General features: G+C 44.4%; 1 protein-coding gene across 3 annotated transcripts in view; it reads left to right on the top strand.

Annotated features, from left to right (window-relative positions):
* The window catches only part of LOC135218416 (neurexin-4-like), a 516193-nt gene that overhangs the window by 86427 nt on the left and 414719 nt on the right, over positions 1 to 15047 (top strand). For all 3 annotated transcript variants that reach the window (XM_064254722.1, XM_064254720.1, XM_064254721.1), the window contains one exon: positions 4790 to 4993. In XM_064254722.1, the coding sequence (XP_064110792.1) occupies positions 4790 to 4993 (204 nt within the window). The remainder of the gene's footprint in view (positions 1 to 4789; positions 4994 to 15047) is intronic.

The raw sequence follows: 15047 nt of genomic DNA, 5'->3' as shown, positions 1-15047 counted from the left end.
GAATCGAGGAGATTTCTGAGATTCGTATTCCAGGGTCGGATTTATCAGTTCAGGGCCCTCTGTTTCGGCCTGTCGACAGCTCCACAAGTGTTCGCCAGAGTTCTGCCGTCAGTAGCAAAGTGGCTTCATCTGGACGGGATATGGATCTCCATGTATCTGGACGATTGGCTTCTCAGGGCAAGTTCCAGACAGAAGTGTGTGGAGGACTTACAAAAGACTTTAAGGTTGGCAGACAGCCTGGGATTGTTAGTCAACAAAGACAAGTCGTGTCTCACTCCCTCTCAGGAGATAGTTTATTTAGGAGTGAGTCTGAATTCAGTTCTTTTTCAGGCTTTTCCGTCTCGTCGAAGGATCGACTCTTGCCTGAACAAGATAGACGATTTTCTCTTCAGACAAACTTGCTCGGCGAAACAATGGATGAGCCTGTTAGGAACCTTGGCCTCGATAGAGCAATTTGTAAGTCTGGGCAGGCTCAACATGAGACCACTTCAATTTTACTTGAAACAGAAGTGGCAAAGGAAGAAGTTCCCAGACTCCTTCGTGTTCCCCATCTCGGAAGGGATCAAGTAGGACCTCCTTTGGTGGAAGTCAGAAGGAAGACTAGAGGAGGGCTTGTCCCTAAGCCAGTTGAGCCCCAACCTTACTCTTGTCAGACGCTTCGGACAAAGGGTGGGGAGCCACTCTGGGGAAAAAGGAAGTGTCTGGCCTTTGGCAGTCATCAGGAAAGCTGGCACATAAATCTGAAAGAGCTAAAGGTGATTCATTTTGCTCTAATGTACTTCCAGACAGAGGTAAGAGGGAAAGTAGTGCTGGTTCAAGCAGACAACACCACGGCTCTCTTACATAAAAAAACGGGGGGACACACTCGTTCTCTCTGTGCGAGGCAGCGAGAGACCTGCTCATTTGGGCGAAAAAGAACAAGGTTGTTTTGAGCACAAGATGTATTCAAGGCTCGAAGAATGTAAAGGCGGACATTCTCAGCAGAAGAGGACAAGTCCTCTCCACAGAGTGGACTCTACATTCTCAAATATGCAAGAAACTTTGGGAAATTTGGGGATGTCCTCTTTTGGATCTCTTCGCCACGAACAAGACGGCTCGTCTGCCACTGTATTGCTCCCCAGTTCCAGACAAAGAGGTGTTTGCAGTGGATGCCATGCTTCTGGACTGGTCAAATCTAGATCTTTACACCTTTCCTCCATTCAAGATGTTAAGACTAGTTCTGACAAAGTTCAGAGGTCATCAGAACGTAAGGATGACTCTGATAGCCCCCTTTTGGCCGGCCAGGGAATGGTTTCCGGACCTGTTGCAGCTGTTGACTGACTTTCCAAGAGAGTTGCCATTAAGGAGAGATCTACTCAGACAGCCCCACTTTCTGAGGTTCCATCACAACTTATCCGCTCTTCGACTAGTCGCCTTCAGACTGTCGAGCATCTCCTCAGAAAGAGAGGATTTTCAAAGAGAGCTTCAAGAGCTATTGTTAGACCCAGAAGAGAATCCCCTGATCGAGTGTACCAAGCCAAGTGGGTCCAGTTCAGAGCTTGGTGCAAAAAAGAAGGAATTTCGTGTTCTAAGACCTCTATAGCTCAGTTAGCTAACTTCCTTCTTTTTCTTCATGAGACTAAGAAGCTTTCTACCCAGACGATTAGGGGTTATAGAGCTATGTTGTCTTCAGTGTTCAGACATCGAGGATTAGACATTTCTAATAATCAAGATCTCTCAGACCTGATTCGTTCCTTTGATACATCCAAGAAAAAGGAGTTAAGAACAGTAGTTTGGAACCTGGATGTAGTTCTGAAATGGCTGATGTCTGACAAATTCGAACCGATCTCCTCTAGTTCTTTTAGAGATCTGACTAGGAAGACACTTTTTCTTTGTGCTTTAGCATCGGCTAGAAGGATCAGTGAGCTCCATGCTATTGATAAGAGAGTTGGGTTTGCTAAGGGAAAGGCCATTTGCTCATCAATGCTGGGTTTTTTGGCTAAGAATGAAAATCTTTCCCATCCTTGGCCTCGTTCTTTCTCTATAAAGAACATTTCGGATCTAGTGGGGCCTAATGAGCCTGAATGTCTTCTCTGTCCAGTGAGAGCACTTAGACATTATGTGCAAAGAACCAAAGGTATAAGAGGTAAGAGTGATAACCTGTGGTGTTCAGTGAAAGATCCCTCTCGTCCTCTTTCTAAGAATGCGCTCTTCTTCTTTTTAAGGAATTTGATTACTGAGGCGCACAAACAATGTCAGGTCTCAGATATCAAAGTGCTTAGAGTCAAAGCTCATGAAATAAGAGCAGTGGCTACGTCTATGGCGTTTAGACGTAATCTGTCTTTAAAAGGCATTATTAAATCTACATATTGGAGAAGCAATTCTGTCTTCGCATCTCATTATCTGACAGATTTGCAAACCACATATGAAAATTGCAGTACATTGGGGCCATTCATTGTGACTGACACGGTATTGGGTGAGGGAGAGAAGGATGTCTCCCATCCTCACTAACTTTTCGCCTTGATTGTGGTTTTTTGTTTTAAGGTTGTCTGAAGATACATGGGGTTTTTGAGTGTCTTTCAGTCTTTTAATGTATTGGTGTATTTTTTAACCGGGTGAGGTGATCCCTCGTTTCATTGTGTTTTTTGTGCTTTGTACTGCGCCCTGAGCAGGGGCATTATAGTCTTGTCCGTTACGGTCACGTCCTCAACGGCAAGTACTTATTATTGTGTCCAGCACACGGATCCATATATCCTGTCGGTACAATAAAGGCCAGCAGACTACAGAGGCAGTAACCACTGAGTCAGCGGTCTTTAAAGGTAAGGAACCTATATCTTCGGATAATTCCAACAGTTGTTATTTTAGCTGCCATTGTCCCACCACCTAAATGTGTCAATCAGCTATATGTAACCACCGGGGAAGTTGTATAAGTGAAAATGACATTTTTATAATAATATAAAGTTTCACTTATACTTACCCGGTGGTTACATAACGAAGCCCGCCCTCCTCCCCTCATATGGACAGGTAGGCATGAAACTTCTGAAATATTGCTGGACTGGTTCCTGGTACCCGGTAGAGGGCGGGAGTAGAGGGATCACCTGTCAAACCATTAGCGCTGCCGCGAATTTCAAATTCTGCCGTGACGTCAGGAGACGACAGCTATATGTAACCACCGGGTAAGTATAAGTGAAACTTTATATTATTAATTAAAATGTTATTTTTCAAGTGCTCTTCACAGTGTTTGAGAACTGACGTATTAAAAGTGCTATTCATGATGTCTGAGAACTCAACAAATTAAGTGCTAGTGCATGAGAACTTTGACATACTACATATAGCCTTCCCCCTGCATAATAACTTCCAGTTACCAAGTACAGTAGGGCATCCCTAGTCGCAGATCAGCAGTCGCGGGACCAGTGTATTCTAGCTACCTCCCCATGTTTAACTACTACTGTTTTCTCTGATACTTCCACTACTTGAGCAGGTCCTCTCCATTCATTTTCATTTTCCCTTTTATAGAATACCTCATCTCCCACCACTGCTGCTTCAAATTCATGTTTTCTGACGATTTTGTTTAACACAATTCTTATTTTATTACATGACTCATTTTTTATAATCACTTCTCTGGCCTCGTGCATTGTATTCAGTGTGTCCCTTACCATATGCTCTTCCATCCCTTTCTCTCTACTTGCAGGACTTGAACTCTCTTCTCCCATTAGATTAGACAAGGAAGGGTTTTTTCTAAATACTAATTGGTTAGGAGAGAAACCTCCATTATTCATTAAGCAGTTCCTTGCACTCACTACCCATTTCAGTGCTATGGACCAATCTACTTCCTCATCCTCCATCATCTTTCTTACACTTCCCCTGATCATGCGTACGGTCTTTTCACATAATCCGTTGCCCCATTGAGATTCTGATGCTGTGGCTAATACTTTAATATTCCATCTTTTTGCCATCCTCCTTACTTTTTCATTTCGAAATTCTCCCCCATTGTCTGACAATATTTTGAAAGGCACTCCAAATATAGCAAACCAACCATCAAAAAGTGTGTTTATTATAGTTTCTGGTTTCTTATCTTTTATCCAAAAAGCCTGACAATACCTTGTTGCCATATCCACCATTACCAAGAACTTTCTTCTATCTCTCCCACATCCATTGCTACAACTTCATGAAACTTTGTACTCCAATAAGTTTCTACTATTGGTTTAGCTGGAATTCTTTTGCATCTTTTACGTACTTCACAATTTCCAATCAAGTCCGTTAGTAACTTTCTTATTTCCCCCTTTTTTTCTCTATTAACCCATCACTCCATTGTGCTTCCTCTGTTAGCTTCCATATTTTATCTCCACCTCTGTGACCAAACTGCAAAGTAATTTCTTCATTGTTCTCTTAATTTCCGTCAGACTCTTTCCCTTCCAACCCTCCATGTTCCATGCAACATGCAAATCTGCTTCTCAGTAGCGTCAACTCCTCTCTCCAGCAAGGTTTATTAGCTATGAAAAACACGTATTAATTAAAAATATGTCATTTTAGCTACATTTATGACTGCTACCAACCTGACTGTTCTCATCCAGTCTCATCAAATGGCCAAAACATATTAATATTTGAAATTTGTCTTGGATCTTGGTTGCTGAACGCTACTTCTGTCCATAATATAACATCCCCTTGATGATTATTCCTTATTCATTCTTCTTAAATTCTTCTGGTAAACATACCATTGTCCTTGACATCTTTATTCAGTGGTTTCATTAAATTTCAAAATGTTCATAATAATAATTTTTCATTTCTCAAAAATATAAAACTTTTGCAGCTCGGCATTCTGTAAGCTTCTCAGGCAATTCCATGATTGCCATGGATCTAGAAAAAGAGCCCATAACATCTATCAGAGACCACATCCGTTTCCGATTTCGTACAACATTTCCAGATGCCATGTTGATATATGGTCGTGGAACCCAAGGAGATTACCTTGCACTACAGCTAGTTCAGAACCGTATGGTTCTGAATGTCAATCTTGGTGAGTATATACATGTATTTATATTTATAGATCTCTTCTAAAGAATTCTACATTTAAAGTTCCAAACAATGTTTTCTCGGCATAATCTGTTTACAGTTATTTATTTAAGGTGAGGTGGATTGTGCACTCCTCTATATTTTCAAATATTTTGAAGCAGGATATACCGTAATGATATTAGATTGATATTTATGAATTGTAAAAGCTGTTTAGTACTACTATAAATTTCTAGTGTAAAGCTTTTCATTTTGTTCATGAAACTTACCTGGCAGATATATATATAGCTGTATTTTCTGAGTCCGACAGAATTTCAAAAACTTCCGGCACACGCAGTGGTCGGCCAGGTGGTTAGTACCCATTCCCGCCGCTGGGAGGCGGGTATCAGGAACCATTCCCATTTTCGGATTTTGAAGCTTCATTGCCGCTAAGTATCCTAATTGTCTTTTGATTTATTTACTTGGATTTGTGGCTAGGCATACGCTATCATAAATTGATTTGAATTTGATTCATTTTTGCATAAGATATCTGAATCTAGTTAGGATAGTTTCAGAGGGTGTTGTCTGCAAAGATAGGGTGTGGCTACCGAAAGCTTCGGTAGATCCGCACTTGGTATGCACGAGGGGTACGGGTCTTTCTTCTTTGTTGAGATTTGTCATGTAAGGAGTGTGAGACTTTGTCTAATTCCGTAAGGAAGACGTATGATTCGTATGTACGCAATTAATCAGTAAACAAAAGTCAGGGTAGTGAACCTGCTAACCTTCCTGTAGACTTTATTTTGCCTAACCCTGTAGTATGGCCTACGGGCTATGAGCTTATGTCTGCGAGAGTTAATGCCCTTTACGTTATAGATTCCATCTGTATCTTGGAATCTAAAGTGCTCGCGCTCCAATCATTGTTGTGAAGTGTAGTGCCCCTTCTGTAGTTGCTACTCCTAACCCTGTAGTGTTGCCTTCGGGCCCTGAAACAGTGTCTGTAGAGGGTAATGCCCTTTCTCTGATACTGGAATCGATTCGTAACTTAGAATCGAAAGTGCTTGCTTTAGAGAGCAAAAGTGAAGTGGCTAAGTGCAGTGACAGTGCCCCTTGTGTAGTGGAGGGTGCGTCAGATCGGCCTCATTTCGCCTCTAGGCCGGGACCTCTGCTGGACTCCCAGGAACACAGGGAGAGAGCATGTCGAAAGCCGAAGGAGGGTTACGAGGAACCCCCACCAATCTGACGTGCCTTCGGCAGACCTGAAGATACTCCCAGGCTGCCAAAGTACGTGCACGTGCACGAATCCTGAAGGATTGCTTCTCGTCCTCCGAAGCGTCCTCCCCGCGCAGGGGTTGGAGCTTTCGGAAGGACTCGCGCCCTCTAAATAGAAGCTTTATAGAAGAGGACGCTTCACGTCCTATCTCTCTCTCTCTCTCGTCATGCGTTGCAGTGAGAAGTAAGAAGGCGAACGTCGCCTGAACACGTGTACGTCTTTCCACCGAGAAATAGGAAAAAGAAGTCATAGTAGCAGGACGCTTTTGAGCGCGGACGTCCGAGCTTTGTTACTGTGAGAATAAGAAGGCGTTCCCTCACCCCTTGTATTCTCACACGATCAACCCTTCTCCTGAGACTGCTTCATGCAGTCGGATTTCTCTCTGAGATGTCTCTCGCTCTTCCCTGAAGGCAGTTTCTCTCGCTTGTTTTGACGCCTGCCAGGAGCGTGACGCTTTTCTGCGCGCTTCTTTTGACGCTCGGCTTGAACGGGACGGTCGGATGGACACCAAGCGCGCGCCAGTAAGCAGTGCTTCGGAGGAAGCTTAAAGTGAACAGGCAACTTCGTCTTCAAACCCAGCAAGACCACGGGTTTTGTGAATTTAAGAGGTCTCTGTCAATTGAACTAATTGCTTTTTCGCAAAGGTCCATGGATTGGATGGAGTTAAGGAAAGCTCAAGGGAAGATCTCTTTTGCTCTACCGCAGTCAAGAATTTGCGGTAAGGCAGCTACGGGGTATGTAAAAGCTCGACGTCCTGCATGTCATGACGCTCGACAACGTTCAGTAGGATTCTTGCAAAGGCACTCATCAAGAGGACGCTCTTCAGGAAAGCGCAAGACAGGACTTCCTTTGCCATACTGCCAATAAATTTAAGCGTTAGCAGGCATTCGTTGTGATACGGGAGAGGAAGCTGGTTGGAGAGTTCCTTCCTCTTCCCAGGATAATTTTGCAAGCTTTTTAGTCCATCTGAAAGGGCTTTTCAGATGATAGATTTTGTTAGTTCCTAGTTCGGGACTACGCTGCCGAAGTTGAACATCGGGGTCCTACCTGCCGTAAGCCCAGTCTCGTACAAGAAATAGACTTGTAGACTACGTCAATGAACGTTTATGTCCAATAACATAAGTAGCTTGAGCTGTCCGCTTCGATTCTCTACGATTTGTTCATGAAACTTGCCTGTCAGATATATATGTAGCTATATTTCCGAATTCAGCTATAGATATGTCTGCCAGGTAGGTATGAACAAACTTTATTGTATCATAACAATATCATATTTTGCCTTGAGTTATTTTACTACTGGTTGGTTCAAGTCATATACGCATGCTGTAGTTACCTCTACGGATGGCAACCGAGAGGTCTTTTATTTTAAGGCATTTAATCGGTTACTCCCTGCAGCCTTCCAGGACGTTTACCGATTTATCTTTTACCGTTTTATGGTAGTGTTATGACGACACAAACGCAGCTCTATATTTAGCGTTTTCTGTTTCGCTTAATTATACCAGCTTGATAGTCTCTTTCTGCTCAAAAATAACAGAACCATTCCTGTAGAATAGAGTAGCTGGCAACCCAGGCATAAGAGTACACCGGGGTCCTCGAGTTACGACGTTGATCCGTTCTTACGATGCATCGTAACACGAATTTCAGCGTAAGTCGGAACATTGAAAAATACACATGATTTAATGTAAATACCTATCAAAAACAACGAGAGAACAATTCCTTACCTTTATTAGTTTGAATGGCTTGCACACTGGAGAGGAAGCTGCGGTGCTGGAGAGACTGGGGGAGGTTAGTGAAGAGAAAAAGAACCTCCAGAAGTTGCTGGAGATGCTGAGGCAGATGATTCTTGAGGTGAGGCAGAACATACTACTACTGGAGGAGATGCTGAGGCAGGTGGCGATTCTTGTTGAGGTGAGGCAGAAACATACTAGTGGAGATGTTGGGGCAGGTGAGTCTTTAGGTGAGGCAGAACCTACAGAAGTGCTGGAGATACTGGGGCAGGTGAGTCTGGGTTAGCAGAACATTCAGAAGGTGCTGGATTAGCAGAGGCAGCTGAGGTAGAGGGTACAGGATCTTCTGCAGCCTCTCTAGCTTCTTAAAATACTGCTCCAGGTTAGTCTGAACAGAGAGCGACCTCTTTTCTTTTATCCAAGATCTCCTTGTAACACTGCATCAAATCCATGACGCCTCTGGAAACCCTAGTGAACCTGTCCAAGTTGGGATCCTGAGCCTCAAAAGTTGACAACGCTTGCTGCAACTCTGCAAAACCTCTTATCAAGTCCTGCCTTGTGAAAGCCTTAGGCTCTGGGGTGGGTGCTTCTTCTTCTTCCTCTATTATCTGCTTCTCCAGTTGTATCAGGTCCTCAGCAGATAACTCCTCGCCATGAGACTCCAGCAGCTCTGTAACATCATCAACCTCCATCTCCAAATTGATTTCCTTACTCAGGGCAACAACGTTCTTGACAACTAGCTGAACTGTGTCCTCAAACCCATGGAAATCATTCACAAATTGAGGACAAATTTTCTTCCAGACACCATTCATGTTTGTTTGCTTAACCTCCTCCCAGGAATTAGCAATGTTCTTTACAGCATCAAGGATGTTGTAGGATTTCCAAAAGTCCTTCAGAGTCAAGTCCTTCTTGGTTTCAGTTGCCTGTAAAGCCATAGCAATTGTCCTTCGTAGGTAGTAGGCCTTGAACGAAGCAATCACTCCTTGGTCCATAGGCTGTAAAAGGGCCGTGGTATTAGGTGGAAGGTAAACCACCTTGACATTAGGGTTGAAGTCTCCCAGCTGGGCAGGGTGTCCAGGGCGGCATTGTCCAGCACTAGCAACACCTTAAAGGGGATACCCTTGGAGGCGCAATACCGCTCCACACTTGGAACAAAATGGTTTACGAACAGTCCTCAAACACTGCAAGTGTCACCCATGCCTTCTTGTTGGACTTCCAAATTACTGGTAGTTGACCCTTCAAATGCCCTTGAGTGCCCTTGGATTTTCAGCCTGATACACCAACAAGGGCTTCAGTTTGAAGTCCCGCCAGCAGCATTACCCCCAAGAAGTAAAGTTAGCCTCTCCTTGCTGGCTTTATGACCGGGTGCTGACTTCTCCTCCTTGGCGATGTAAGTGCGGTTAGGCATACGCTTCCAAAACAAACCTGTCTCGTCTACGTTAAACACTTGCTGAGCAGAATAACCCCCCTCCTTAATTATCTCAGACAACGCTTTAGGAAATTCACTCGCTGCTTTCTCATCCCCACTAGCAGCTTCACCTTGCAATTTAAGGTTATGGTAATTGGCCCGAGCCTTAAATCGCATAAACCAACCCCCCTACTAGCCACAAACTCTTCACTTTCACTTCCCTCCCCCTTTTCTTTTTCAACGCTTTCAAACAATCTTTTCGCCTTCTCCTGAATCACCATAAGGCTGACTGGGATACGCCGTTGATTTTGGTCTTCTAACCAAAGCACCAATAACCTTTCCATTTCAATTATTAGACCACTACGCTGCTTAGTTATCACTGTCGCTTTCATAGGAGCAGATCCTTTCACATGTTCAACGATGCGCTCTTTATCTTTGATAATGGTAGCAACGGTCGAACGGCTAAGGCCAAGCGAGCGGCCAATGTTTGTTGGCGTTTCTCCCTTCTCGGATCGCTTTATAATGTCCACTTTAATTTCCATGGTGATGGCCTTTCTTTTCTTCGATGCACTACCATCAGAAGAGTCCGCCTTGCGCTTGGGAGCCATAACAAAGAGCAAAAAGTTACAAAAACGATACAACACGAGGGAGAGAGAGGCCAGTGTAAACAACCAAAATGGCGTATGGGCGAGGACTGAGCGTAGCGAAGCGACGCCGTCCTCTCCCCCACAAAGCGTATTCTTCCGCCGTGCGCCTGGAACTAGTTCGCGTTTTGTTTACGTTGCTTACGACGCTAAACCGCGTAAGACGGAACGACGCAAAATATTATTTTTTATATTTTTATGGGGGCGCGTTCGTAACCACGAAACATCGTAAGTCGAGACCAGCGTAACCGAGGACTTACTGTAGAGACGACGAACGTAAGCTGCTGTCACTGAACTCCAACCGAGCCAGTACCAGCTAGTTCGCTGTCATGCGCTGTTGGTTACGTCTCTCTCTCCTGAGGGATTGACTGACTAACTGTATCTCTGCACGGGCGGTTACGTCTCTCTCTCCTGCGGGATTGACTGACTAACTGTATCTCTGCCCTACAATCACGGACTTTAGCCTAAGATTGAGGGGATTTCTAACATGCATGAATAAACATTGCCTTCGTTTTGCGTAACTCTGTTCAACAGATATATCTCTTTCTTCTTTCGGTGCTCGTTACCGCACTGTAATAGGACTACGAGTCTACCGCGACATTGCACTATTATATGCTCTCCTTCTTAGGTAAAGCACAGCCTTATTGGGGAAGTAAGCATGCTTGGTGAGGGAATGGATGAGCCTGCTGGGGACCATTTCCTTCCTGAAGAAGTTTGTTTCCCTGAATAGACTGCAATTCAGACCTCTACAGTTTTTTCCTAACAGAAAACTGAAATATTATCCAAGATCTAGAAATGATTCTGAACATCTCTTAGTGCTTCAAGTATCACCTGAGGTGATAGCGAGAAGGTGCCAGGCATCTGGAGAGGGTTTCAGATGTCCTGGCACATAATGTGAAAGAATTGGAAGCAATTCGGTCGTCCCTCCAGTCCTCGAAGAACGAGTTTTTGGAACCAGTGGTCCAGATCAACTCGGACAATTCCACAGCTCTCTCATATCTTAAGAAGTATCATCTCTTGGTCCCTGTTCGAGTTTACGAGAAAGAGCCTTTTATGACAACAGGCATAGAACGTAACGATCCTCAAGAGGTTCGTTACAGGATTGCAAAAAGTCTGTACGAATCTTCTCGATCGACGGCAGCAACTACTGACTTCCGAGTGGAATCTTTGATTAGAAGTATGTTGAGAGTTTTGGAGACTTTAGGGACGTCCTTTCATACATCTCTTTGCTATGTTGAGGACGAAGAGGCTTCATCTACTCTGCTCCCTTATTCTTGATCTGGGAGCGGTAGCATTACACGCCATCCTATGGTATTGAATGTTTAGTCTCTTTTCCTCTTTTTTCAAACTCTTAGGAAATGTAATAAGATGATTTATGACGTCACAGGGAGCGACAATGACGCTGATCACCCCATGTTGGCCTTCAAGATCCTGGATTCTCAGAGGTCACGTGCTTCCTAGTTCACTTTCCAGGGACCTTTTCCGAGAGAGTCGGTCTACTCTAAGAGCCTCACTTCGAAAGGTACCTATCAACCTCTCCGCTCTGAGTCTGACTACGTTCAGACTATCGAGATGTTGACAGGAATAAGGTTACCGTCTTCCCTTTCCGTCTGAAGAAAGGGATAAGCTAGCAGTCACAACTATTAAAGAATACGCAAATATGTTGTTGACGGCCTTTGGGCTCAGAGATTTGCATCTGTCAAACAACAAAGCCCTTCATGATCTTTGAGGTCTGTGAAATCTCGAAACTCTGTCACCATCTACTTTTTGTCTCACCTGTTTTCTCGGAGTCAGACACTCGTGAGAGATCAGGCGACATTTAGTATCCCTGAGTTTCTTGTTGACGAAGTTGGTTGCGTTGATACACCCCCGATGATCGTGTAACATGAGACCAGGTTGGACTGTCAGGCATTCGTCCTTCGGGACTGAATCGCCTTTTTGCTCCGCGCTCTTTTCTCCTGGCACCAGAAGCTCGAGTCAGGAGTTGCTCATGAGTTGATTCGCTGACGACGTTGTGTTGCGTTGATACATCCCCAAGGTTTGCTTAGCTTGAATCGCCCAGGCAGTCCAGACACTCATCCTTCAGCAAAGAATAGTGCCTTATAGTCTTCAGGGTACAGCCTTGCAGTCCTTGATTCGTCTGACTGGTCACCTGGTCGGTCACCTGACTTGAGTACAGACGGACTGACTGTGCATGTCCAGTTCGAAGCTTTCAAAATGGAACTTAGACGTAGTCTGAAGTTCTTGATGTCAAAGCATTTCGAACCTCTCCTTTCTGTTAACTTATTGCACGTGACCAGAAATTAACTTATTGCACGTGACCAGAAAGGCCTATTTTCTAACCACTCTAGATACGACAAAGAGGGTTAGTGAGGTTTTAAGCCATCGTCAGACGTTTTGGCTTTAGAGAACACAATGCGGTGTGTTCTCTAAACCTTCCGTTGTGGCCTAAGAAAGGAAACTCGTCTAGTCCTTGGGCCAGGAGCTTGGGATCAAGGGATGGCACAAGTTATTGGGCAAAAGCCAGAGAGAGTCCTGTGCCCTGTCGGGTCTCTCAAGTTTTATCTACATAAAACTAAAGAAAGTCGAAGTCCTTCAGACAATCTGCAGTGTTCCGAAAAAGACCAGACTTGCCCATATCAAAGAACACCCTGAGTTTATTGTTAAGGAGTTCTCTCAAAAAGGCTCTTTCATTGTGTTTGCACAAAGATTTGAAATCTTTTGATCTGAATGCTCATGAGGTGAGGGCGCGGCCTCGGAAGCATTTCAACAGAGCATGGCACTCAGTAACATCCTGAGTACCACGTTTTAGCGAAGCAACTCTGTGTTCGCTTCACACTCCCTGCGGAATGTGAAGACGGCATATGAGATCATCTGCTCGCTAGGGCCATACGTGTCTGCAGACACAATCTTGGGGGCAAGAAGTACCACTCATCCTATCCTGTAGAAAATGGTTAGGAAGAGCTCTTAATTTAGTTGTTGAGTCGCCGCCAGTGGCGGACTTCTTAACTCTTTAAGCCTTAGTTAAAACACCTTAACTTTGGCTAGGTTGGTCAGGTGGTGATATATATACAGGCGGCCCGCGGTTAACGGCACAATCACTCAACGGCGAATCGGTTTTACGGCGGTCGTCAAAAATATTAATTAAAAAAAATAAGGCATTTTAAAGGTATCTTTACGGCACAAATTTCAGTTAACAGCGCCGCTAGCGCCGTTGTCTAACGAGTCCATACATTTGTAGAAATGCCGTTCAGACCATAAAGGTTATGCAAATTATATTAACAAATTTTATGGAGAGTTATTACGTAGGTATTAGGGTAGAATATATGCCTCTGACGCTGTTCTATGCCGAAAATATCGAGTTACATAAGTGCAAATTTAGCTATGGATGTGTCGATTCATAAATGTTCATGCTTTTGTTTAAAATGTGTATGAAAATGTATTACGTGAAAGGCATTTTTATTTCTGTACAGAAATATGATACAAAGGCAGCTTTTGAAACTGCCCTTCACGTTATCAAATACGATATTTTTTCATGTTCTTTCTTGTAAGCCGCCGCCTGCCGCTCTTCCGAAAATATCAATTTAAAAAAAGTGCAAATTAGCGATCGATGCGTCGATTTTATAAATGTTTATGCTTTTATGTTTAAAATGTATGAAAATGTATTACGAATAGGGTATTTCTGGCTCAGCTCGTGTCGCTTGCGCGAAATATCCTTTAATCTATTATTTCTAGGGTAAATGTACTAAAAACATACCAGAGAATAAATAAAATAAAGAAAAAGGTCAGTATGACTGACTCGCTCACCCTCTAGGAGGGTGTCGGTATGAACACTAGGCGAGTGAGACCACTACCACGAGCCAAATGCCAATAGAAATCTCCCACTACAAAACCCTCCAAGAGGGGAGCCGTCCCACAGAGGGAGCAGTTCGTACTACTACTGCACCATCCCATGCTTGCGACTGCTGCGCCTCTAGTGGCCATCCTTTAAAAGTTAGCGCCAGGAGCCACACGTGCTAATTTTCTCTCTGTGTTTTTGTGCCCTTTCGTGGATTTTTACTATAATGGAGCGTGCAGCTATCGCAGCAGCTAAGTTTAAGTACTTCATGTATTACACGGTTAGCGAGTTTTTTCCGTCCCCGAGACGGTATTTGCCGTTTTTTTTTTTAGGTTATAGATACGTTCTCGGGGGCTGGAAGCATGGCAGCATGGTCCTGCCGCATGTTGGGTTCGTTCTTGGTCTCCCATACCTAGAACATCCCTTATTATTTTACGCTCTATTTTGATTATCCGCGTTATTACGTCTACTCAAGTTGTTATACATGTATGTATTTCACCTTATGTAGGCTTTTCTATCCAGGACCCTAGTCCAGGTTCTTTGTATCGGCCCCTGACTAGCTTTGAGTGGTAGACTTGCCTTCGGGCTAGTCGCACACTCCTGGATTTTTTCTCCTGCTATTTTACCTTCTTTCTTCATTTTATTATATATTATATTTTTATGTTTAGTTGTTGTTAGGTTAGTTGGCGTCTGGCTTTAGCCTAGGTCCTGGCTCGTAGAGCCTAGTCTACCGTTGATCAGTTCGGTCGCTTCCTCATAGCTTCTCTCTGATCAGTTGGTTTTCGCCCTATGGGCCTATATGCTACCGCTTTTCAGTTCTGGTTGCTTCCCGATAGCTTCTCTCTGATCAGTTGGTTGGCCTAGGCTTGGTTTACCGTATCTTTGTTTACCGCCTCGTGGTCACTACGTGATCACGAGTCAGCCAGGCGCCTGCCAGTCCCCCTTCCCCCTCTCCCGCTCTCCCATAGAGTCGGGCGGGGGTGGGTCGGTCTGTCCTGCTCGCCCAGCATGCCCGAGCCTGCCTCCTCCCCTTCCCCTCCACCGGAGGGGCCTGGGAGTCCGACAGTCCCTGACTGGTTCCGACCTCTCTGCTTCTCGGCTCGGCCGGGTGGTACGTTGTGGGGGGCTCTGGCCTTCACCCCCCTCCGTTACTTCCTTGTCGCTTCGGGTTAGCGCGAGTCTGTATGTCATTTCGCCC

This window comes from Macrobrachium nipponense, chromosome 9 (assembly GCF_015104395.2).
Source record: "Macrobrachium nipponense isolate FS-2020 chromosome 9, ASM1510439v2, whole genome shotgun sequence".
In the NCBI taxonomy this organism is placed as follows: Eukaryota; Metazoa; Arthropoda; class Malacostraca; order Decapoda; family Palaemonidae; genus Macrobrachium; species Macrobrachium nipponense.
The sequence above is the reverse complement of the archived record's forward strand: the minus strand, read 5'-3'. Positions and strand labels throughout refer to the sequence as shown.